Source organism: Myodes glareolus, chromosome 8 (assembly GCF_982192425.1).
Source record: "Myodes glareolus chromosome 8, mMyoGla1.1, whole genome shotgun sequence".
In the NCBI taxonomy this organism is placed as follows: domain Eukaryota; kingdom Metazoa; phylum Chordata; class Mammalia; order Rodentia; family Cricetidae; genus Myodes; species Myodes glareolus.
Window position 1 is genome coordinate 9,264,268 of NC_142033.1, and position 26,790 is coordinate 9,291,057.

At 45.2% G+C, this 26,790-nt stretch overlaps 1 protein-coding gene across 1 annotated transcript; it reads left to right on the forward strand.

The window, feature by feature from the left end:
• The first annotated feature begins 1,760 nt into the window (after positions 1-1,760).
• Positions 1,761-24,783, forward strand: Plac8 (placenta associated 8). Its single transcript, XM_048426886.3, has 5 exons — positions 1,761-1,920; positions 12,576-12,713; positions 14,767-14,891; positions 19,681-19,796; positions 24,530-24,783. Exons 2-4 carry the CDS (start codon positions 12,605-12,607, stop codon positions 19,783-19,785), a joined length of 339 nt encoding a protein of 112 aa, XP_048282843.1. The 5' UTR covers positions 1,761-1,920; positions 12,576-12,604; the 3' UTR covers positions 19,786-19,796; positions 24,530-24,783.
• Positions 24,784-26,790: the final 2,007 nt, after the last annotated feature.

Consider the following 26,790-nt stretch of genomic DNA (forward strand, 5'->3'; position numbering starts at 1 on the left):
TAAAGCTAGCTGGAAGCCGGGCAACAGGAAGCAGCCCTTCTGCTCCTCATTACAACAACATGGGAAGACTGGGAGGTGAGCCTGATTGGGGTGCATGATGTGAGATTCCCAAATAATCAATAAAATAATAATAATAGTAGTAGTAGTAGTAGTAGTAGTAATAATAAAAAGGCAACCCCAAAAGGTCATGGTATCTCCCACCAGGTCTAATCGGGGCATGCATATACACCAGTATACTTCTGCCTTTGTACCTCCCATCCACATCCAATCAGGGGCAACTGTCCTTCTTGACATATTTCCCGCCCATATGTCCAACCTACATGTAATCAAGCCCACCTGTGAAGATGAGGTATAATAAATCAAACAAGCTTGTTGAGGGTAGTGAAAACCATGTGGCCTATTATCTCCCATAAACAATAGCCTCCAGCATTTCAGGAAATATTTGTTCTTGGGCAAGGGGCTTACAGGTTAGAGGCATTGTAATTTCGTGAATCTCTTAGGTACAGTAATGAAAACATAAAGCATAGCATTGGCTCTCACAGTATGCCACCAAAAGCATTAAGAACCACGCCTGCAGGTGCAGTGAGATAACCCAGCAGTTAAAGGCACTTGCAGTTAAAGCTGACGATTGAGCTAGAGAGATGGTCTAGCAGTTACTAGCACTGGATGCCCTGCCAGAGGACCTAAGTTTGATTCCCAGCACCCACCTAATGGTTCATAGCTATCTGTAACTTCAGTTCCAGGGGGTCCAACATCCTCTTTTGGCCTCTGTGGACACCAAGCACACATGTACATAGTGTGTGTGCGCACACACACACACACACACACCACACACACAAAACACACACAAAAAATATTAAAATGTTTTTTAAAAAGCTGAAGGGGAAAACAAAACCTGACAATCTTATTTTGATTCCTGGAATACACACGCACGCACACACCCCTGAACAGTGGCTCATAGCTGTAATCCCAGAATTCCTCCGAGAGATAAGAGGTAGAGGAATTGCTTGAAAGCTCACAGCTATGCAGAACATCTGGACCGAGAGACAAGGCTTTTTCAACAGAAGGAAGGAGAGAACAGACTTCTGAAAGCTGTCTTCTGACCTCCACATGCTGGCTGTGGCACTCAAGTGCCTGTGTACATGGGCAGTAGCACACCACAGAGAGAGGAAGGTGGGGAATAGTAACAACAACAACAACACATTTTAAAATAAAAAAAAAATAACATATAGCAAGTGCTCAATCAGTTACAGGAAAGAAAGTCACAAAGGGCAAAGCATGTGGGTGAACAGGGGAGCTCTCATCTAGCATGCCCTGACTATGAGTTCAGCCCCTAGCACTTCAGGAAGGAAGAGGGAGGGAGGGAAGAAGACGAAAGACAAAGACAAAGAGAAATGTCAGATCAGAAGCCCAGCACATCTTTAATCCCAGTGCTCAAGGGGCGGAGGCAGACAGATCTTTGAGTTCCAGACCATCCTACAGTGTGAGTTCCAAGGCAGTCAGGACTATGTAAAATAGTCTCAAGAAACAAAGAAAATAAAGAGCAGTGTGATCAGGTCTATAATTCCAGGTCTCCTAATGCTTCCTTATTTATTATATTAGAAGAGGGAAGTAAGGTGTGAAAATCAGTAAATTTTGCCAGCAGGTAATACCGGTCAACTGCTGAATGATTCACATCTGTTCCTCGCCATAAAGGTGTACGTTGTAGTTAGTTCATTGTAAGGACAGGAACAGGCCCTATTTGGTAAGAGATAGCTTTTGGCCACTTTGCCTGGATTACCACAGCCAATCAGGACACAGGACTCTGCTCTTTGGACTCCAGCTGCTCCTGAAAACCGATCACCTCGCCCCCCAGAGCTCACTTCTAGTAAGATTCTGCTCCCGCCGGCAAGACACTTCCTTCTCCCAGCCTTCTAGACCGTGAGTACTCTGGCATTTAGTGAACGTATTCAGAGATGGGGAAGTTTCCTTTACAAGTGATTTCATTGCTTTCTTTTATTCCTACCATAGCTTGAGATTCTGATGGAAGATTAGATTTTTTTTCTTACCTAATTGCTTTAACTTTAGTGAATTTAGCAAAACTCAGTGACTTTGCTAAGCATCCTGCTTGGAAACAACTCAGCTGGAAACCTCTGGGAGCTCTGCGTCCAGAGGGAATGAATTTTATGAGCTTTATTTACCGACTTGCTTGATCCTTCCTCTCTTTATTCACCGGAGCTGGTTTAGTTTCTTTGTGCATGAAAGATGTTTATCCGTTTAAACTACCTGGCAGAAGGAGATGGGATTTTTGTAGGTTTAGCTGATGAAGCTTGAAAATCCTTAGGCATTCTCGTGAACACAAAAATCTTACTACTATGGAAGTTTAAGTCCAGTTCTCGCTGATGCGCAAAACGAGAAAAGCCACCTTTCGCGTCTAACATTTGATAACTCATGAGAGGAGAGGTCATTGTGTGATGGGATTGTTTCAGTCAAAACAGAAAAAAAAAAAGAAATTGTAATACCAATATACAGTTGACGAAGAAAATCTAAGTCTGTGTTTAGAACCTGGGTTAATCAATATTAACAAGATTTATTAATATAGTCAGTGCTATCTAACATAATCTTATTAAGCCAGAAGTGTACTGTCCTTCTAAAGAGTGGGGTGCTCTGAGGCAGAAATATAGGTGCAAGAATGAATCCAAGACTACTAATAGATAAATTTAAGATGTTGCATGTGAGCCAAACACCACAAGATTTCCTGGCAGCGACCACTCCTTACAAAGAGACCTCAGAAGGAAGTGTTGGTCACGTACTTTTCGAAGTCTGGCCCCGCAGATTCCCGTTTCAACCTCCTCATCTCCATTTTTTTCTTCGTTTTTTCCCCGAGCTTTATCACTCTGTCCTGTTGTGCATTCAGAGCCATGGACCACAGAGCAGAGCTCGCAGCGGGCTTGTCCCGATAGACAGAGAACTGCAGGCATCTCCTTGATCCACAAGACTTTCACACAGGCGGGTGGTCAATACATGGTTTGTAAGTGTTGGGGGGAGGGTGTGATTATGAGTAACAGTAGGAAGTGGACAAACCAAAAGTCAGAGGGCACAAGGTGCACAAGGCACTGGGGTGAGGATCTCCACCCCAGTCAAGGGTCCCCATGAGCTGATTCTGCACGTGCTCTTCAGTCCTGGGTGGGGGAGGGGGCTGGCAGGGGCTGTGTCCGCCTGGGGAAAGAAACACCTTTTTTATAATTGTCATCAAAGCGGCCATGTGCCCTGTGACACAGGGGCCGCAGCCGCAAAGACGCTAATTACAGACTCCCAGACCCTAGCCAGGAAATCTGCATTGCCCACAAGCCTTCCGAGTGCTTTGAGACAGGTCTGGCAGAAACGAAGATATTCTAAAGAGACAGTAGACTAAAGAGAGTAGTGCCTCTGCCTCTCAGACTTCCTATGAGTCGATTAAAACCATAGACCTCCAAGACGGACTTTCCCCCCAGGAATCTCATGCTGGGAGAAGGAAAAGGCTTTTAGCCAGAGGAAAGTGTCTCTTAGAAAGGGATTCCGCGCAGTTCCGGCAGGCGGCCCACCTTCCAGGATGCCGCTGACGCCCACGTGGTGCTTGGATGCGCAGCAGCCTTCGGTTCAAACTTCAGTCAGGATCCAGGGGACTGATTTGTGGACGGTGATGGACTTGTAGGGGTGCTGCTGGATTCCTCTGCCTTTTTTGGTTTTGTTTTTTTGCTTTCCACTGTTTATTTGACTCCTAATTGGCTTATTGAGGGTGGGTGGTCAAACACGGGGTTTGGAGCACAGCCTTCATGTATCATAAACTCTGAGGACTATAGAACAGGTATAAACATAAGGTCACAGAACACTCAGAAACATAGATAGAATTAAGGTGATGTAACACGAGGCAGATGCCGGGCAGATAAGTTTTTCTTCACTTCCTGGTGACCTTTCATTTGAGTTGACTAAGTTGCCATATCTCGATGGTTGAAGTCAATAGGAAAAAAAAAAAAAAAAAAAAAAAAGTCGGGTCTCTGGGACAGTCTGCTTTGGTTTACACTTTGTTGTAACTTCCAAGGGATGCAGAAGTATGACAGGTTCACAAGCGTAAGAGTGCCCTGAGTCTGTTGGCTGACATCTCTCAGGGCTTTGTGGCCAGTTCTTCTGTTGGAGGGTTTCAGTGCGCAGCATATTAAGGATCACGGACAGGGCAAGAGAGACGAGCGTATGAGTGGTCAGGGAGCACTTCTCTGAGCTCCCCTCTGGCTCCGCCTCTCATCTCTTTAACTATGGAGGAGGTGTTTCTTCTAAAAGACACCATGGGCTAGACAGCGGAAAACCTTCTTCAGAATAAGACTGGGGTGTGGGGTGGCAAATGGCTATCCCGGATGGCTAGTTCCCTCTAGGGCTGATTTTCTAGACAGCACAGGGCAGCTTCTTCCACCACAGCTGTCGGCAACCTTCACGGTCAGGAGGGTATCTTGATTGCAAAACAGATCTTCCCACCCCACCCACCCCTCACCCTTGCTTGGCTTCAGTTCCTCACCCCGCAGTTTCCCACCTCCAAAAGAGGAAGTTAGCTGGGTATGGAGTGCCGTGATGGAACACCTGCCTAACACGCAGGAAGCCCTCAGCTCAAGAGAGAAAAAAAAAATTATGAAAGAAACATGCAACATTTTGATTTATTATTTTATTTGTAATTTGATTTTGTCTGTATTAGAAATAAGAAAAAAAACTTAGACTACCAAAGAGATTGAAAATATGTAGGGCACATTATTTCTTTTGGGTTTAAAAAAAATGGGAAAAAAGGGGGGGCTGGAGAGATGGTTCCATGGTTAAGAGCGTGGCTGTTCTTCTATAGGTCCTGAGTTCAATTCCCAGCAAGCCATGGTAGCTCACAACTATGTATAATGGGATCCAACGCCCTCTTACAGTATGCAAGCTCACATGCAGACAGAACACTCGTATATTAAATAAATAAATAAATAAATACATAAAATTTTTAAAAAATGAAAAAGATATGAGGTTTCCTTACAGTTATTGTTACAATTTTTTTTCCTCCTGCCTCCACCTTCTAGGTGCTAGGATTACAGGCACCACCACCTTGGCTAGTAACACACCTCTTAGACTGATTGAGGACTGCTTAGGCCACTAGCAGAGAAAAGAAAATATATTTACCAATGATCTGGTAATAAGCAAATAGATGCTCATGTGCAACGCTTTGCCTTAGGGGCAGATTGCGTGGACTTCAGAAGCCCTTTGCCAGTGCTTGGGTTTCAAGTGTCTGTAAAGTCTATCTAACCCAGTGTAAATCCACAAACATCAGCAGCGGGCCGAGCGAGGGTTGCCAGGAAGAGTAATTACAGAACCACAGGATCGTAGTTTTCTCTGGGAACGCTCCAGAGGCCCACTGTTCTATTTACAGTCACAGCGCAGGCTTTTTGGAAAAGAAGCGAGCTCACGGATTATCACTTTCCTTTGGGAGGATGGCAGAAAGACTCTCCTTCGCTCGCTCAGCTGTCGTTAATCAACCGCCAGCAATGTGCTGCAAGGGCTTGAGCCCCGGAGAACTCCAGCTATAGCCGGGCGGTGGTGGCGCACGCCTTTAATCCCAGCACTCGGGAGGCAGAGGCAGAAGGATCTCTTTGAGCTCGAGGCCAGCTTGGTCTACAAAGAGAATTCCAGGAAAAGCTCCAAAGCTGCAGAGAAACCTGTCTCGGAAACAAACATGCAAATGAAAACAACCCACAGTTGTAGGTGAGGCTTGACCCCCCCTTTAAAGATGTTAGTTGCCAGTTCTTATAAAAGACATAAACGCTAATTCTAACATTTTATTGTTGCTGTTGCTATGGTTGGGCTCCAGCCAGGCTGCTCACACACAAAGCAAGTACCCCACCACAGCTCTATGTGCCCCAGTCCTAATAATCTTTCCAGCACTATCGCAAAAATAATAAAATATTATAAAAATAAAAGTGAAAGACTATTATCAGCAGCTCACCCTGAGGTAATCACCTAGTATCATAAGCTACTCTTTCACATTCTTTCTGGCTTTTGAATATTCAAAGGCAATGCAAAGTAAATTTGAATACACACGCTTTTCTATTTTCTAAAATGCTTTGCTCTCCAACACATTGTGGTAAGTAATCGCTCAGAATATGATTTCTGGCGTCGTAGTGTTGGACTTTGGGATGGAGGGAAGCTCTGGGGTATTTCTGTGGGGAGGTCTGGACAGTCGGGAAGCTTGACTTCACCCATTTCTGTGGGGCTTAGGGTCTGCCCACTCACCAGTGAGAGAAGCACGCCCTCCATGAGGGCGCCAAGCACAGCCCCAGTAGATGGGGAAGTTGAGAACATCCTAGCTGGAGCCAGGGAAACCCCCTCCAGGGACCAGGTGCCTGCTATGTTTTCCAAGTCTTCCTCTGTAAACACGGCTCACAGAACACCTGCCCACGTTACCTGTGAAAAGGGTCAGCAACGAAATGAATTATTGCCATGTTTTTACTTTCTTTTCCTGGAACTGATGAAAAAAATAAACTTGGGGCACAGCTGTTGCATCCTGTAAAGATATTTCAAAAAAAACTAGAAGATGGACACTCCAATCCAAAAAAAAGAAAGAGAAAAAGGAGGAAGTTTTGGGGTTCGGTTGCTGTAGTCCTTGCCTAGCAATGCAGGAGGCCCTGGATTCACACAGAACTGGGTGGGGCAAGAGGTCCAGAGTCCAAGATTATCCTTGGCTACAAGCAGTTTGAAGGGACCTTAGGCTATATGAGACCCTGCTTCAAAAGAGACAAGAAAAGACTGTATGGAATCAGGGCTGCCGAGGCAAGGGTTATGTAGAGATTTCTGGGGTGGGCACCAGGTGTGGCCCGTGGCAGTCATAAATTCCAGATGGACTGCTTTTCTGGTCAGCCATCTGCTGCTATTCATGGTCATCAGACCTTCTGGGTTCCACAAATGCAAACAAAGTTTAGATTGGCCTGTCTTATGATGTAGTGTTAGCCCCTTTCCTGGAATAGCCATCCTTATAGTCAGTCACTAGGGGACAAGAGGCATTGTTCAGCCTGCTGGGAGACAAACATTTGTCTTCACAGGAGTGGTCACTGGCTAGTTGCCCATGCTCCTGCGAATAACCCTAATTAAACTCTTTTTCTCTCTCCTCTCTCTCTCTCTCTCTCTCTCTCTCTCTCTCACACACACACACACACACACACACACACACACACACACACATACGGGAAAGAGAGATAAACGCATACGAACATGAACTAAAGAAATCGCAAAAGAAAGAAAGAAAAGAAAGGAAGGAAACAGAAGAAAATGCTTTTAGAGAAGGTACCCCAAAGGCAAAAGTCCCAGGACAAGATAGTAAAAAAGTAGCCTCTCACCAGCTTGAACCTGTCGGGTGGCTTCAGTCAGAAGTGTCGTCACAGAACAGTAGTGAGGAATCAATAATACATGGTCCTGCTGTGTGTCCTCTACAATTAGTGAGTTTTCAAATGAACTGAAAGCAAGAGAAAGACATTCACTCAGCCTTCCCGTCAGGAAAGCTGCGCAGGGAGGCCCCTACAAATGAGCATGTGTCTCAGGAAACAGTCCTTCACCTTCTGCTAGCATATCTATTTCATGGTTCCTCTTCCAAACCATCCAGTTGCAGCCTGCATTCTCTAAGAAGGCTTTCCAGTAACTCTTCCTGACAGGCCACACTTTGCTACTGTGTGCCTTCTCCCTTGAGCAAGGAGATCTACTTATTTAACCCGTAGACTTTCATGGAATTGTTGTTTTTCTTGCTGCTAAATTGCATTTGCTTTGGATTCACATAATCTCCCTAGATGGCGCTGCCTGGCTTCAAAGTCACAATCCTCCTGCCTCAACCTGGATCACATGTGTGTACTACCTGCCACTCCAGACTACCCTAGACTTTTCTGTTGCTATGAAGCAAGGTCTTCTGTAGCCTAGGTGTCCTGGAACTCACTACACACTACAGAGCTGATGGCTCTGGACTCCTGCCTCTGTCCCCCGAGTCCTGGGGTGACTGGAATGTGTTACCCATGCCTAGTTCTATACAGTGCTGGGGATGGAACCCAGGAATTCTTGCATGCTAAGCAAGTACTCTACCTACGGAACTACATTTCCAGCCATCTTTAACTCTGTCCTTTGGGCATTTGTGGGATGTCAGTGCATGGCCACCAAGGCCTCACAGACTAGGTGGGGAAGCATCATGCCTCATCTGGCCAGATTCTTCAGTGTTCTTCCTCATGGGCCATATCATTCAGTGGGCATGCGTGATTGGCTGTCTGACGAAGAAGATAGGAAACTGTCTATATGGCCAACTCCAAGACAGAAAGATGGGAAAGATTTGTTTCTTTGACTATGGAGAAGTGAAATTCTAGTCTCTATGGCTTGCTTTAAAAAAAAAAAAAAAGGAATAATAAATCAGGACCCCTAGGAAAAAAATAAAAACTACCTTCGTAATATCACAGACTCCACCCACCGGTCTTGCCTACAGCAGTTAGTATGTATTATGGTGTATGCCAAATGCCAGTCTTATATTTCTGTTCTTCCTTCTACACTCACTAACTAGAAGGAGGAAAGTACCATTCTTCCTCTCCATTTAAAATTCTGTTTATTTATCTAAACTATTATTATATAGATATAATACAGATAATATATAGAGAGTGTTGCAGATAATTCATTTTATGAGCTATAATCTAACCATAACATTACTTTTTGCTCAAACTCTTCTAAATCTGGCCCTCAAGTTGCCTCAGAAGTCTCCCCACCCCCATCCAGCAGTGGTTCTGTTGATTAGATCTACCTTGAGGCCTCTTCCCTTGCTGATGTCACACTTCTCAGGTTCATCTTAGGCCTTCCTTTTCCCTGCCTTGGAGGCTCCCACTAGTGAACCCTGCTCTTTTATTGAACAATGGCATTTAGTAATCAAGGTTTGGGAAGTAGGTGTATCCTCTCTGTGGACATAATCAGCACGTTTCTTTATATACCTCTATCATATCTACCTAACATAATCAGAACATTTTCTTTATATACCTCTATCCTATTTTTCTGTATGTCTATGTGCTCATAAACCTGCTTGCCTCATGGATTCCTGAGTCCTGGCACACGTCCTGGTGATTTTTACTCTTTTTTTGGTTTTGTTTCTTAGACAAGATCTTGCTACACTGCTCAGGTTGGTCTAGAACTAGGTCCTGATGACGTTCCCGCTTTGGCTCTGCAGGTGCCTGGGGCTATCAGCGGCATGTGCTGCCTGGTTTGAAGTTTTGCTCATCTTTGGGCCCTCCACCATGGTGTTCAGAAGGCCTCTTAGGGACCTCACCATTTGCATTTCCCAAGTTAACCCAGTTACAGCCATATTGCTTAACAAGTGCTTCCTGAGTGAGGGAGCTATTCTCACTGAGGCACTTGCCCTTCAGCAGACAGCTTTCCCTCCTGATTGCTCTGACCAAGGTTTAGTGCTAAAGATCAACCCTGGGACTCTGCCAATGCCAAACAACGCCCAAGACCCCCAGGTTTTCAATTTTGCCTAACAGATGGCATTTGTTGGGACAGTTCAAGCATCTTTTCATCTATTTAAGCATTTTTTTCGTTTTCATTTCTTTTGTAAGTTATTTGGTCTTTTCATTATTTCCTAACCTTGGGACTTCTGAATCTCTCTTGCTTTGATAAAAAAAAAACCACATTTTCAGTGTCAAATTTTGTGCCCATTTGCATAATACACTCAATGATGGGAAGAGAAACATTTAGAGTTGTTTACGGATCATGACAATGGTCAATAGATGCAGACATTTAAGAGGTCATTGTAAGCCTCTGTACCTCTCCCACCCCACCCCACCCCCTGCGCTCCACCCCTCTCTTCTGGATAGGGTCTTACAAAGCAGTCCTGGATCTCACAGATAGAGTCTCACAATGTCGCCCTCACACGAGCCTGGTTAGAAGGAACGCTGGGTTAAAAGTGTGCATTACCATGCCTAGCCTGCCTCTTTTAAAATTAAACCAATTTTACCTTCCTCTGTAAGAACAAAACATTATTTGCATGCTGTTTGCTAGGATTCAGGAGGCCAGGAGACCTGGTTTATTTATGATTAACTGTACTGGTGTGTGCCAAGACTTAGGCATATTTAAAGCATCCTTTAACCCTCCCGGTCATGTGGAGAAATATGCAAACACGCCCAACTTTGGAGGCTTGGATTCGTATGCTGCTTTCTTTTTCCGTTGAAGGGAAATACTAAACTAGCAGCTGCAGGTGATGGAATCTAAGAAAGCAAAGGTGCCTTGAGAAATGAGAGGACCCAGGCTTCTAGCTGACGCTAGGAGACAGACCGAGTCCCCCGTTTTGAAAAGCATTCTTTCTATTTAGGAGGTGAGCTCTTTATGTAGCCCTGGCCATTGTGGAACACACTCTGTAGACCAGGCTAGCCTTGAACTCACAGAGATCCCCCTGCCTCTGTCTCCCAAGTGCTGGGAGTTTGCCACCATGCCCAGCCCTTTTGTGCTTTGAAAGAATATGTACTGAATTCCTACCAGCACTGTTAGGGCTTAACTCAGCAAGACAGTTAAAATCCCTACTGTGACAGGGCTGGAGAGCACTGGCTGCCCTTCCAGAGATCCTGAGTTCAATTCCCAGCAACCACACAGTGGCTAACAACCATCTATAATGGGATCTGATGCCCTCTTCTGGTATGCATACACACGAAATAAATCTTAAAAAAAAAAAAACCTACTGTGAGTCTAGCAAGACAATTAAAATACCTACTGTAAGCCTAACACTTCTCAAGAAAGTGGGAAAAGAGGAAAGAGGCTGAGAAGCAGCTCAACAGGTAAGTGTGCCTGATGCACAAACGCGAGAGTCTGAGCATGATCCCCTGAAGCTGTGTAAAAAGCCAGGTGTGGCTTTACACACCTGTAACCCCACACCGCTGTAGGGAGTACAGGAGGGAATGCTGAGGCTTGTGGGTCAGGCCCAGTGGCTGGCCTGTCTCCAGGGAATAAGGCAGAGGGGTGGAGCAGGACACCTGGCCCCATCCTCTGACCTCCACAGGGCACATACATCTGTATACACACTGTATGTACCACACACACACACACACACACACACACACACACACACACACACACATACACTTTTCTAACTAAGAAACAGGTTTCCTGTTTGTTTGTTTGTTTGTTTGTTTGTTTTGTTTTTGTTTTGTTTTGTTGGTATTTTGAGACAGGGTTTCCCTGTAGCTTTGGTGCCTGTCCTGGAACTAGCTCTTGTAGATCAGGCTGGCCTCGAATTCACAAAGATGGTTTCCTGTTTTCTAAGAGACCTTCACAGACCAGTGACAGTCCTGTGTTCAGTCAGTTGTATGTGAGAGAAGGGTTCCTAGACAGAGAGACTAAAAGAGGATTTGAATTTCACAGTTTACTTACCCCCCTCCACATTCCCTATTTTCTTATGAACTCAATAGAAATAACCATTTCCAGTGTCAGAGCTGAGCAGATGGATAGGCAAGGTCTAATACCAGACCTGATCGGTCGGAACCTCAATGAACAGTAGTATTGCCAACAAGTTGTGTATGGAAACCATCAGAAGCAATGTCCTTACCAGATAAGTTTGTGTTATGGCCACTCTCTGATGGATTTTTACGAATTTTTTTAACATTAAACTTGTCGGGAAACTATACTTGGTGCTCTCAGTGCTTGTGTGAGGTGGGCAGGCTGATGGCCACTTTGGTTTCACAGATGAGCAAATGGAAAATGAAGTGACTGGTTAAATGACTCAGCTGAGCTCACGTGGCTTTAGAGATGAGGGCTTTAGCAAAGATCCTGTCCTTCCAAATCTGAGGTATATCCCTGGACCCCAACACTTGTAATTACAACTCTTGTAATGAAGACAAATTAGGAGTCACCTAACAAAATAAATTTTACAGGCTTTGCTGAGCTGGGAGTGGTGACACTCACTTAGAATTCCAGCATTTGGAAGACTCGAAGCTAGCTAGCCTGGGCTACATGCTGAGAGCCTGGCTCGGGTAAACAAAGAAGCATCGCCGCCCACAAAACACCACAGAAAACTGGTGGGATGATTATTATGGCTCCTAGTCCCTGCCTGGTGGACAAAGTGGCCGGTTCTGGGAAATTTAAAGTGATGGAGCAGCTTGGATGCAGGGGAAGCTGTCAAAACCGCAAGAGGCAGAGCAAGGGGGAGGAGGGTGAGATGCACTAAGCTCAGGCTGTTGACTTAAGAAAAGGTGGTTTCTATGGTTCCCTGACCCTATCTCTGTCACAAGCCAGTCGTTTGTTTCCCAGCTCCTGGACAGCAGGTACCTGTTTAAAAATAGCTCCAGATCAGCCCTCTTTCTCTCCTTTCGCCCATGAGAAGCATCTGCTCGCCTTCAGTTCATCAGTGAACTCTGGTCTCCTGGGGATTCTGTGCCCTCAGAGGCGGAGAATGCAATGCTCTTAGAGACCAACAAGTTGATTTCTCCAACCACGGCCCTAGCCAGTGGAGCGCAGTGGTTAGTTCCAGTCTAGGAGCGAAACACAGCACCTTCTTCCCGATGGCAGCTCCAGGCAGCTAATGCCAGCATTTTCTTTTTCAGACCAGGGCGTCTGAGACCTCACAGTGAAGATGGCTCAGCCACAAACAGTAATTGTGACCCAACCTGGATTTATTCGTGCTCCCCAGAATTCCAACTGGCAGACCGGCCTGTGCGATTGCTTCAGTGACTTCGGAGTCTGTAAGTGCAGGGAAGGTGACCCCGAACTGATTCGGGGTCTGTTCCTCCCTTACTGCATTGAAAACTGCTAACTTATTACAGATGCCTGGGCAACCTGGAATGGTACCGTCGTCTACTGATTATAGCTGACTCTTCTCCTGTCCACCAAAATAATCATGTTACCCCTAAAATAAATCCTAGAGTTAAGGTAACATTGGAAGCTTTAAATGAGTCTCAAACTGAACAGGCTTGACCTAATATTATAAACAGATTATACATAAATGAAACATTTTTTACTTGAACCTGACTCTTTTGGTTTTGGTTTTTTCATTTGTTTTGTTTTGTGAGACAAGGTTTCTCTGTGTAGCCGTGGCTGTCCTGGAACTCATATGTAGACCAAGCTGGCCTTAAACTCACAGAAATGCCTCTGCCACCTGAGTGCTGAGATTAAGAAAAAAAAAAGCAATAGTCACGAAATCTCTTCTTGGTTATACAATACTAAAATGCCGTTTTATAGTTACATCACAGGACACGTTTCAGCCAGTTTCCTCACAGCCTCAGAGAATTATTTTAATCTGTACAGTTAAGTTTTCCTGCATGCAGTAAGTTCTCTCTCTCTCTCTCTCTCTCTCTCTTTCTCTCTCTAAGTGAACTTGGAAGAAAGTCAGGTGGGGTAGCAAAGTGAACCAAAGACTTTGTCCTCAGCAAATCAGGAACAAAAGACTTGCTTTGAGGCCTGTCCCTCAGAATGGTGAGGAAATAGATACACAAGCTCTAACTTGCAAGGGACTAGACCTTGGAACAGAATGAAGCTGATAATTACACAGTGAGCACAGACAGAGGAATTACACGTGTGGCCCTTCACCAGCCCTCCTTGACTTACTAGGTAACATGGCTGATGGACTAACATGTCTCATGACATTGTTTTGATAACTGAAAATCAAAGTTATAATAATGACTTACAATAGTCAAATTCTCTAAACATTACATTTTAATCCTCCAACCCCAAGTTATTGCTCAATTATTTGAGTGTTCAATTCCTTGGCTATGCGAGTTTTAATGTAGGGGCCGTCAAGATGACTCAGTAGAAGTGCCTGTGGCCAGACTTGACAGCCTGAGTCCCATCCCCAGGCCCCACGTGGTGGAAGGAGAGGACTACTCCTGGACCTTCACGCACACAAACACACTAAAATGTCATTTCTAAAAGGGCGGGCAACCTTCATTGCTTTGTGGCAGATTTTTTTTCTTTTGATTTTTCAAGACAGGGTTTCTCTATGTAGCCCTGGGTGTCCTGGAACTGACACTGTAAACCAGGTTAGACTTGAACTCAGAAATCCGCTTACCTCTGATCCTACTTTTCAAGTACTGAAATTAAAAGTGTGCACCACCACCACCACCACCCGGTTTATGAAGATTTTCTTAATGCAGATCTGGCCAAATCATTCTCCCTGTACAAAATACTTGGTGCTTCTTCCTGGCCTTGACGGCACACGGAAACACCACCTAATTTGTCATCACGACTCATGCGCATGCGCGCACATACACTCTGCTTAAAAACCTATGTCACCCCCTAACTTCATCCCCATTCTATCCCAGGACTCTGACCACAGTGAATGACTATGACAAATGGTCTCCAGGAGGCGTTATTCCCATCAGTTCGTTTTAACAGGTTCTAACCCTGCTTCGCTATTCAGCTCAGGCCGCACCTCCTACTCGGGGCCTCAGAGGCTGTGCTCCGAAGTGAGCCTGGCTCTCCCTTGCACATCCTTTCCGATTAGGTCCCTATTGGATCTCAGCAGGGAGCATCGTCAGTACCTAGGGTTTGACCTGGAACACGGGTGGGTTTCAGTAGTTAGCACATGAGCGGCACTCCTGCAGAAAGAGCTAGGTCCTTTTTCCCTCCCCCGGGCAGTCGCTCTTGAAATGATGGGAGTGCGCACGTGTAACAAAGCTCCACCCAAACAACGAGGACCGACTTGGCAGCAGAGAGGGGAAGAGCCCCACGATGGGACCGCTCTTGGCGTAGCTGATGTGGGCAAACCAGAGTAACCTGTACCCGTTTTCATATTTCCAGGCCTCTGCGGGGCATTTTGCTTCACATGCCTTGGGTGTCAAGTGGCAGCCGACATGAATGAATGCTGTTTGTGTGGGACAACTGTGGCAATGAGGACGCTCTACCGAACCCGATATGGCATTCCCGTGAGTCTCTCACCTTTTATTATTCAGGCTGCTACCGAATTTACCATCGCTGTTGTAGGAGTGGCTGCCATTTGATGGTATAGGGGCTCTGAATTTGCTTGGCCGGAGTTTTGTAGCGTGTACAACCTTAAATTCAGCTGACTTAGCAGTAACCCCTCTCCTTGTGTACCCTCTGAACATCCTAGAAGGCAAACAATTCGTATTTGCAAAGTGTAGACTACAATAGAGGATTATCTGGACCCTAGTGAGCTTCAGGGGCCTGAACTCACCACCGACCTTGTAATGCCTGTGTGTGTTGTGAGGGAGGGTCCGCCATGTCTTATCAATGAAGACTTCAAAGTTTGTAAGAGGCAGTCTTTGGCCCAGAGGTGTGCCCCAGTATCGGAGAGAGATGATGTCCAGTCCGAACTGTCTGTGCACACCCTTTCCCTTACTCCTGCATCACTGTATGAAATGGAGTAGTGTTTTAATTAGAGTTACACAAAGAAGCGGTCCATAGGGTGAGTAGATGTGCGTGCATATGTGTATTACACATATCTCTATATATCATATAGGAATATACACACATATATATATTTGCCTCCCTCTGTGTGTGTATAGAGAGAGAAATGGACAGAGACAGCGGTAAAGAAAAAATCACATAGTGGTGGCAACCCCTTTCATTACAGCAGGACGCAGGAGGATCCCTGTGTTTATTTATTTGTTTGTTTGTTTTTTGAGACAGGGTTTCTCTGTGTAAGTGTCCTAGCCTTGCTAAGTAGACCAGGCTGGCCGCAAACTCACAGAGATCCATCTTCTCAAGTGCTGGGATTTAAAGTGTGTGCCGCCACCACCACCCGGCTGAGAAATCCAGCCTAAAAAAAATAACAGAAAGTCAGAGAGAGAGAGAGAGAGAGAGACGGACAGACAGACAGACGTTTGTTTTAAAGTCATGCAGTGATGGAAGCCAGTAAGTTCAAAACTTTAAGTGCAGGCTGTCAAGCTAGGTACTCATGGATGAGCTGAAGATCAAGTCAACAGGCAGTTTACGAGTGGATTCCTTATTCAAAAGTAATCCATCTCCTCCTCTCTCTTCTCCTCCTCTTTCTCCAAGGTCTTCAACTAGCTAAGCATAGTAGCACACACCTGAGCATGTAGCACACACACCTGAGTATGTAGCACACACACACGAGCATGTAGCACACACACCTGAGCATGTAGCACACACACACAAGCATGTAGCACACACACACACCTGAGCATGGTAGCACACACCTGAGCATGTAGCACACACACATGAGCATGTAACACACACACATGAGCATGGTAGCACACACCTGAGCATGTAGCACACACACCTGAGCATGTAACACACACACATGAGCATTGTAGCACACACCTGAGCATGTAGCACACACACCTGAGCATGTAGCACACACCTGAGCATGTAGCACACACCTGAGCATGTAGCACACACATGAACATGTAGCACACACATGAGCATGTAGCACACACCTGAGCATGTAGCACACACACCTGAGCATGTAGCACACACACACGAGCATGTAGCATACACACACCTGAGCATGGTAGCACACACCTGAGCATGTAGCACACACACCTGAGCATGTAGCACACACACACGAGCATGTAGCACACACACCTGAGCATGTAACACACACACATGAGCATGGTAGCACACACCTGAGCATGTAGCACACACACCTGAGCATGTAACACACACACATGAGCATTGTAGCACACACCTGAGCATGTAGCACACACACCTGAGCATGTAGCACACACCTGAGCATGTAGCACACACCTGAGCATGTAGCACACACATGAACATGTAGCACACACATGAGCATGTAGCACACACATGAACATGTAGCACACACATGAGCATGTAGCACACACCTGAGCATGTAGCACACACACCTGAGCATGTAGCACACACACACGAGCATGTAGCATACACACACCTGAGCATGGTAGCACACACCTGAGCATGTAGCACACACACCTGAGCATGTAACACACACACCTGAGCATGTAGCACACACCTGAGCATGTAGCACACACACCTGAGCATGTAACACACACATGAGCATGGTAGCACACACCTGAGCATGTAGCACACACACCTGAGCATGTAGCACACACACCTGAGCATGTAGCACACACATGAGCATGTAGCACACACACACCTGAGCATGGTAGCACACACCTGAGCATGTAGCACACACATGAGCATGTAACACACACACACCTGAGCATGGTAAGTCACACACTGAGCATGTAGCACACACACGAGCATGGTAGCACACACACACGAGCATGTAGCACACACACACCTGAGCATGGTAAGTCACACACTGAGCATGTAGCACACACACGAGCATGGTAGCACACACACACGAGCATGTAGCACACACACACGAGCATGTAGCACACACACTTGTAATCTTAGGACTTGGGAAGCTGAAATAGAAAGATTGGGAGTTTGGCACCAGCCTGAGCAATGCAGTGTGACCCTGTCAGAAGGAAGGGAAGAAGGAGGAACCAGAGAAAGGATACAGCTGAAGAGAGCTCAGTCAGTAGAGTGCGTGCCCCGCGAGCCTGAGTTCAGTCCCAGCACTGGGAGGTGGAAGCAGATGGACCCTGTGGCTCGCTGGCCACGCTGGCCCCAGTCTGAGCAGTTAGCCTCAAGTCCTAACCACAAACAGGTCAGCAGCTAGTTGGAAGAGAGGCTCTCTGCATTACATGAAGTAATCTGCTCTATTCCAAGTCTGAAGATTTAAATGTTAATTTTGTCTCAAATATATCTTCAAAAAACATCTAGAATAATGTTGAGCCAAAGTCTATGCTCGGCTATGGCCTAGACTAGGTAACACACCAACTTAACCATCACAGGGAGAAAACACACGTGCAACATTTTCTAGGAACCTAGTTTATTTCGTTGAAATTAATTTTTTAATTGAGAAATTTAGTTAGTCTTCTTTTATTACAAAGCAATGTTAAAATACTTAACAAATTTAAATAGAAATACATGAAGTAAAAAGTGAAAATTAATAACCAAGTCGTCTGCTTGGAAATTAGCAATAGCTTGTGTGCATCCTCTGTAGGATGTTTCTGTCCTGGAACTCACAGACATACACTTGTGTAAATGCAGGTTTGTGAACGGAGAGTCTTGGAGAAATATTTGGCAGTATCTCTCAGAGTGGTGGTACCCTGTGAGCTCGCGATCTGCTCTCTGGGACACTACCCACTGTTTTCTACCCTGCCTCTCCTGGAGCCCTGAGACCCACGTGAGGGGCCTTGGCTTTGATCATCCCAGGAGAACTGCGCTGCCTGCTTCCCTCCTCCCCTCACTGCCTGCTCCCCTCCTCCTCCCCTGCACTGCCTCCTCCCTCCTCCTCCCCTGCACTTCCTGCTTCCTTCCTCCTCCCCTGCCCCTGGCTGCTGAGCTTGGGGTTTATCTATTTTTTTATTTTTTTTATTTTATATTTATTTATTATGTATACAATATTCTGTCTGTATGTATTTGGGGTTTATCTAATGTAGAGTCCCCACTCCTTCCCCCATGGCTGCTCCTTCAGGTTGCCCCTTTTGTTTGACTTTGCTTGACTTTCTCCTCAACCGTCTGTACTTAAATTGCTCAGGATTTCTAGCCTTACTAAAGGACACCAGCCCCTGTTTTCTAGTGTGGCTTTCTTTTTTAATTGATGAAAACTCTGAAGCTAACATCTTTAAATGATCTCATTTTATAGATTGTCAAGAAAAACAACCCTCCCTAATTTTCTTCACCTACTTGGCCCTCTACAGAAACACTTTATTTTTTCTTTCTCTCTCTCTCTCTCTCTCTCTCTCTCTCTCTCTTTTTTTTTTTTTTTTTTTTTTTTTTTTTTGCTTTTCCTTTGAATATTTGCTTCTCAATGTGGACTTCACAGAGGTCTGGGTTTTTTTTTAGTCCTCTGACCCTTCTGGGTTCCCACCCCACTCCCTCCTACATGGTTCTCTGTATCTTTGGCTAATTCCATGTTCAGGTTTTATATTATGACCGCAGTGCTTCTTCATTAAACATCACCGTCAATGTCTTATAGTGAACGTGGTTACATTTCCTGCCAAACTTTTACTTTTTTATTACTTAGTACTTGGGAGTACTTTGACCCCAAATTGTCTGCCACTTCCCTAATTCTCTTCCCCAAATGCTGAGCGCACCACATGTCCCTGTTCTCATCCTGTAGCTACAGTGCTGAGCCAGGAGCTTCCTGGTGTGAGAGCTGACTTCCTGAGTCTCCTTATTGTACTCTTGGACTTGGTAGTTTGATTAAATCTTATATTCTCAGAATTATAAAGTACTGGAACAGGGAGGCAAGTGCTGCATGGAAAAGTCAGCTAAAGTTTTCCTGGAAGTATCCATCTAGACCAAATCCAGTGAGATGGCTCCGTGGGTAAAGGCACTTCCAATCACACTGGAAGACCAGGACCCACATGGTGGGTAGAGAGAAGTGAAGGTTTCCCTCTGACCTCCGTGAGCACACATGTGTGCACACACATGTACACACACATACACACATTCACACCCACATACACACGTACACACACATGCACACACACACGCACACACACACATATACACACACGTAAACACATGCACACACATACAAACATATATTCATACACACACAAAAATAAACATAAAAAGAAATGAAGTAAACTGAATCCAAAGAGTCAGGACTTTTGATTCTCTAAATATTTCCCCAGCAGCAGGTTGCACACTCATATGTCTTCACGTCTTTCACAGGGATCTATTTGTGACGACTATTTGGTCAGTCTCTTCTGTCCTGTTTGCTCTGTGTGCCAAATCAAGAGAGACATTAACCGGAGGAGAGCCATGAATGCTTTCTAAGGAGCTGGATGGTGAGTCAATGTGGGACTTGAGAAACAGAACTGGGGGCTGGGCAAATTATTCATTGTTGGGAAAAACAACTCAAAATAGCAATTCTCTAAGTCTCCCAAAGAGCTATCTCATTGTAATAATATGATATAATTGGTTTTGCTTTCTTCTTACTTTGAGGCATATTTTAGTAATGATGAATTTTTATAAACCTACCAGGATGGCTTTGGTCTATTAATGAAGCATCTTACCACTTATCAGCTCCCAGAGTAGAGTAAACAAAAAAGAAGTTGAAGTTAGGTATAGTGGTCTATCCTTTAACCCAAAAACTCAGGAAGCAAAAGAAGGGTTACCCTCAAGGCCAGCCTTGTCTATAAGTTCCAGACTAGCCAGGACCATGACAGCTATGACAGTCTAAGAATGGCCTGTCTCACAAAATAAAACAAGGGGTGGCGTTATGGTTCACCGCGTCAAATACTTGCTGTGTAAGTACAAGGGCCAGGGTTTAGTTGCCCAAAACCAGTATGTATGTGTATGTGTGTGTGTGTGTGTGTGTGTGTGAGAGAGAGAGAGAGAGAGAGAGAGAGAGAGAGAGAAAGAGAGAAAGAGAGAGAGAGAGACAGACAGAAACAGAGAGACAGAGACAGAGACAAACAGAGAGAGAGAGACAGACAGACAGACAGACAGAAACAGAGAGACAGAGACAAACAGAGAGAGAGAGAGAGAAAGAGAGAGAGAGAGACAGACAGAAACAGAGAGACAGAGACAGAGACAAACAGAGAGAGAGAGAGAAAGAGAGAGAGAGAGACAGGGGGGGGAGAGCATGTGTGAAAGCTGGGCATAGCACGGGGGAAGAAACAGAGAATCCCTGGGACTCACTGGCTAGCAAGCCTAGGTGAAAGAGCAAGTTTCAGGTTAGTAAGACCCTGTCTGAAAAACAAAAGTGGAGAAGTGATGGAGAAAGATACTTCAATGTCAGTCTGACCTCTTGCATAGGTGAACATGCCTGCATATGTACACACAACGCACACACACACGGGTGGGGGGAGTAGGTGTTTTTTAAAACTGAAAAGACAAACAAATAAAAAAAGCAAAAGATATACTTCATACTAAGACAATGTGGTGAAGCCAGGAGGTGGTGGCACACGCCTTTAATCCCAGCACTCAGGAGGCAGAGGCAGGCGGATCTCTGTGAGTTTGAGGCCAGCCTGGTCTACAAGAGCTAGTTCCACTAGTTCCAGGACAGGCTCCAAAGCTACAGAGAAACCCTGTCTCTAAAATAAGCAAGCAAGCAAACAAAACAGACAATGTAGTGAAACAGGTAAACAGCTGTAAGGTGAGAATTTAAAAATATATACCATGTTAAAAAGCAGAATGATGTATCTGCAACATTTAGGTTATCTGTGGTATAAAAATTCATTTGCTGAGAAGATGAGGTTTAACGGATAAGGTCTTCAGCTGTGCCAGAGAGGCATAGATGTCCCTTGGCCATCATGCTAGACTGAAATCCATATGAACTCTTTAGCCAAACCAACTTTGTCCAGTAAACATTTATATATACAGTCACATGGGAATATATTTCTTGATAAGTCACTAAGAGTACAGGTCTAGTTGTGCAAGAGTGTTTATAAAGTCTTACTGATTTCTGAGATTGCATTTTAAAGGACACGTACATGTGTGTCTGCACGTACATCTGCACAAAGCCGCCTAAGTGTGTGCTGGGAAGCAAACATGAGCAGCGGGCACACTTAACTGTTGAGCCACCTCTGCAGCCCCCTAGACTCATACACACACAGAGCGCTACCTGCCCAGTTCACTCAGCACCTCACCACGCTTACCAAAATAGAAGTCGTGGGTGGAGGTACTTAGCGCAAATGTCTACAACAAACACAAATAAAGGCAACTGTGCATTTTAAATAAGTGACTACATATCTTATTAAGAGATCTCAAATTAGAATAAATGTATAAATACTCCAAAACAAAATACATTAATAAACAAAATGAACACAAAGCTCTCACTGGAGGAAGTGCCTTTGCCAGGGCTAGAGAAGGAGCTGATGATATTTGGAAGCGCTGTATAACAGTTCTTCCTCCAAAACTCCCCGTGCAGCTGACTTTCCCAGGCTTAGCTGCTGAGAACGCAGGTGAGGAGAGATTAACCCGGACTTGTCTCTTGTCTCTGTAGGAGACAAGATAAACAGCAAATGTTAATTTCCCCGTTTTCTTACAATATCCCACTTCCTGTCAGAAATGGATAATCACATAGGTTAGCAAACATTATTTCGAAAGGCATATTTTGTTTTTAGTATGCATGTGTCCATGCATGTCTTTGTGTGTGCATGCGTGCAAGTATGTCTGTGTGCATGTGTACACATGTGTGCAGGTACCTGCAGAGCCCAGAAGAGGGCAGCAGATTTCCTGGAGCTGTAGTTAAAGGCACCTGTGAGTCACCTGATGTGGGTACTGGGGACAACTCTGCCCTCTGGAAGAGCAGCAAGTGCTTTCAACCCTGCAGCCGTCTCTCAAGTTCTTGCACACACACACACGTTGTTTTTTTTTAAGTTTTATCTATTTTGTGTTTGAGAATGTTTTGTCTTTCTCTCTCTCTCTCTCTCTCTCTCTCTCTCTCTCTCTCTCTGTGTGTGTGTGTGTGTGTGTGTGTGTGTGTGTGTGTGTAGCCCACAGAGGTTAGAAGAGGAAGTTAGAAGACCTGGAACTATATTACAGGTGGCTGTAAGCACCACACGGTGTTGGGAACCCAATCCAGGTTCTCTGCAAGAACAAATACTACTAACTGCTGAGCGCTCTCTTCAGCATCCCCCAAACAATTCTTGAAAAATGTATAAAACACTATCCATTTGCTTAGCAAATAATGTGTTAAATATCTAGTAATGCATGAGAAATCAGCTACGGGTGGGAGCTGGTAGCACACTCCTTTAATCCCAAGCGTAGGGGAAGCAGAGGACTGTGAGCCCCAGGAGAAGAAACCCGTCTCACTGGTCTCCCATCCTTACAGCCCCTGCAGAGAGCGTGGTATTAAATGGATGCCTTTAGACAGGGTGCTGCGGGAAGGGGCATCGTGAGTTGAGTAAAGAAAGCTTCTTGAAAGAAGTGGGTTTGGGGGTCTGGAGAAGTTGTCAGTAGTTCACCAGAAGTAGTAGAGCTGACTCTCACAGGCTGGTGGTGGAGGTGTGGGTGGAGGCAGGTCAACAACAGCGCCTAAGCTGTTACTTCCTCTAAGTCCCAGGAGAAAGCAGCGGGATGGTTCCCAGAATCCCTCAGGGACCAGGGCTCCCTGAAGAGCAACAGAATCCTCTCAGTAAAGGGAACAAACATCCCGAGGCAATCCTGAGCACTGGACTAGCTAAAAACCTCCGACCTCATTTGATGCCCTCTTGGGCTTCCCCTGGGCAGAGCCAAGCGGGATGGACCGGGAGGGAAGGACTGCTCTACTTCACAGGCCAGCCTCGGACGTACAGGAGGGTGGACATGGGACTACTACGGATAAAATATAGTGCAGCTTCTAATCAAGCAGCTTCAATCAATGAAGGCAAAACTTTTTTTTAGGGAAAAAAAATCGCTCACCTTTATGGGACTAGGGTCAATTTGACTAGAGCATATTGTGTATGCAGGAAAATAATGAAACAACAGATTCCTTTTTAAAAGTGAAACTGTGCCCCGGCATGCCGTGGGTGGGTAGTGGGCTAATGACTGGCATTGCCGTGGGCGGGTAGTGGGCTAATGACTGGCAAGCATGGGGGATGGATCAAAGATTTTAAGTGAGCAGAGCTGTTTTTGAGAGAAACAATAGTAGTATATAATACAGTGGACAGGATGAAGGCCAGAAGCAATAAGCTAAATAAATCCATTGTCCATGTATAAACCAGTTTTCATCCTAAAGAGAATAAGAGATAGTTTACTTTGGAGCCATTGTGAGTAACCGCTGCCCAGGAACAGATTCATTACCTCAGATTCCACGTTCCAACATGGGAGCAGTTTTATGGCATTTTTATGGTTTTACAGGACAAAGAGAGTCATAAGTCAAGGCTACTTTAAGCTACATTGGTGGGTGCACCAGACAAGGGGTATGAGGAGATGGATAGAGCTATTTTATGTGCCCAAGATGCTGATATTCTTAGCTCTTGGATTGGTCAAATGGTATTCTGCTAAATTAGTAGCTTCTAAGAGGTTTTGTTTGTTTTTATATCGCAAGGCGTTTGTTCAGATACGGAATGGGGCAAGGACGAGCTGTTCCAAAACCTAACATTAGCCCAAGATAAAGTAATTAACCTCCGAACCTACAAAATTCCAGTCTCTCCGCAGTACAGAGGATCCAATCAGTCCATCTGTCTCTGTGGACGCAGACTCCTTCCAGGAGACGTTTTGTTCACAGCCAGACACCTCCCCTTCCACCTGGAGGTTTCATTCTCAATGCAACAACATGAACAAATACATAGTAATGGCCCGCAGAGTGACTTTTTTGGTTGTTTTTTGTTTTTTGAGACAGTGTTTCTCTGCATAACCGCCTTACCTGTCCTGGGACTTGCTCAGTTGCCAGTGTTGGCTCTCAGCTGCGATAAGCCTCCCATGGTAACACCTGGTGGTAACCCACAGGGAAAGGGGGCACAGGATGTGGGAACATGGTCCTGTCTGTGTAACTTCTCAGTGGGTCTCAGATGGTTCTGCAAATTCATGTTGGTTAAAACCAAAAACATCGACTGAGAAATTCAGAAACGATTCTGTGCTTCCCTCACAGGGGAGAACTCTCACTGAAGCAGCTGACCTCAAAACACACCTCTTCAGCCCGAGTCTTTCCAAGTCTTTCGCAGCCGAGATACGATGGGGATAATTACAAGATGATGGTGTTTTAGAAATTCAACTTTTTGATTTATTTGAAATGGATGTTGCTCTTTGACGTGGCTTTCCCCTTCCTTCCATGTCATCAAATATTCCAGCTTATAATTTTTTACACTTTAAACATAAGCCAAATAAAAGATATTACTAAGAGGACTGTTCTGTTTCGTGTGTGGTGCTGGGGGTTCAAGTTACGGCCTCGGAGGTGCTAAGTAATTTCTATTCCCACACCCTTCTGCCCCAGCTACGTTCTTTATGCCTCTCTGCCTTCACTCGAACGCTCTCGTCACCAGCTGATTTAAAGGGTTCAGTCTATCACCCCACTCCCGCCTGGCTGCTCAGTCTCTGGGCTTTGATCCGCAGCACTTCAGCACTTCGATCCATGAAGCTTGAGGTGGGGTGTGGAAGCCACAAGCTACAGCTAATGAGCTACCCTGAGACACTCTCCTTCCCTGGAACTAACTGATCAGCGTGGTTACTGACAAAGTGAGACGTTATTGCAGTGAACATTCCAGGACTTTCCTTTTGGCTGCCAGCACACAAAAAGTGATATGTACACCTATTACTAATTATGAAAGCATGGCCTATAGCTTGGGCTTGTCCCTCTAGCCCTTACAACTTAAATGAACCCATTTATATTCATCTACATTTTGCCTCCTGGATTTTTACTTCTCTTCCATCTTGCCCCTCCTGTTTTCCTCTCCATGGCCCCTGGGGTCTCTCTAGCACCTAGATTCATCTCCTCTTCTCCTCTCTCTGCCTAACCTCTTCCTGCCTAGCTATTGGCCATTCGGCTCTCTATTAAACCAATCAAAAGACACCTTGGCAAAGACACATCTTTACATTGTATAAAAAGATTATTCCACAACACCCAGGTCTGGCTTTCAGCTTGAGAGGTTTGTGGTATTTTATCTTATTTTTTGTCTTTAAATATGAGGTAGTAATGTCAAAGAAATTCAAAGTAATATAAAGGATTTGCCAATAGATTTGCTTAGGAGACATTAAATCACACAAAGTGGTCTTTAGTAAGGGGCAGAGCTGCCCTAAAGTGCCTCAGAGACAGCTGGTATGCTGGCCAGGCCTGTCAGAGACAAAGAAGATTTATGGTGCAAGGACACAAATACTTGTTCATCAGGATTTATTGGCCATTAGGCCCATCCCCAATGAACCTGTCTCTAACTGGCAGCTGAGGGGGGCAACAGAGGGTCACAACCACCCTTGTGTCCTGATCAGTCATTAATTCCCTGTGCTCTTATCAGGAAAACAGAATCCTGCCAGGGGGGCAAACTGAACCTGGGTGACCACTGTTGGAAAGGGATGACACTGGTATACTTAAGAAAGCAGTAATTCTGGCGACGTTTATACTATGCAAATTTCCCCCCTGCCCAAGTGACCAGATTTGCCTTCTCCTGTCCCCATTTAAATTGCTCAAAGCACAACCCAGGGTAAGGACAGGGAAGAGGGGTAAGGACAACAGCGTGTAAGCGCACAGGCCTAGGGTGTAGAGCAGTAAAGTCTTCCGTCAAGGCCAGCTCTTTCCTGGGTGTTAGCTGCAGTGGGCTGTGTGCATTCATAAAGGGTTTCTCCTCACTGTGCCGAGAGCACAGCTCACTGGGAAAGCATGTAACCTGTATGACAACAGTGATAGAATCGGCATTGTCAAAGTCAATGACTCGGTTTGGGTTGAATATTGATGGATAAATGTGTAAGACAATTTTAAAGAACATTTTTAACCTACTTAATTCTGTCCTGAATCTTACTTGCAAATCTCCACAAGCTATTCAATGCTTCTGAGGCATCTTCATTTGTCAGGGTCAGGGAGGAAGACCAAGCCATTATACCTAGTAGATTAATTATAAAATTTCAGTGAAATAAAATCAACACACCGGCATTTCTTTTCTTTAATATTTTTTCATGTGCATTTATATCTGTGTGGGGACGTCAGACCTCCTGGAACTGAAGTCACAGACAACTGTGAACAGCCATGCTCCGGGAATGGAACCCAGGTTCTCGCCAAGAGCAGCCAGTGCTCTTAACTGATGAGCCTTCTCTCTGACCCCTGCACCGACATTCCATAGACAGCTTTCACTCTTCCTTTCCCTCTCATGGAGCAGAGTGCTCCGCTCTCCTCTTTCCTACCGAGTGTCCCTGATAAAGTCATCC

Coding starts and splice junctions, on each gene's coding strand:
- Plac8 (XM_048426886.3), top strand. CDS start 12,605: ATGGCTCAGCCACAAACAGTAATTGTGACCCAACCTGGATTTATTCGT. Junction 12,714..14,766: donor CTTCAGTGACTTCGGAGTCT/GTAAGTGCAGGG, acceptor TCATATTTCCAG/GCCTCTGCGGGGCATTTTGC. Junction 14,892..19,680: donor GAACCCGATATGGCATTCCC/GTGAGTCTCTCA, acceptor CGTCTTTCACAG/GGATCTATTTGTGACGACTA.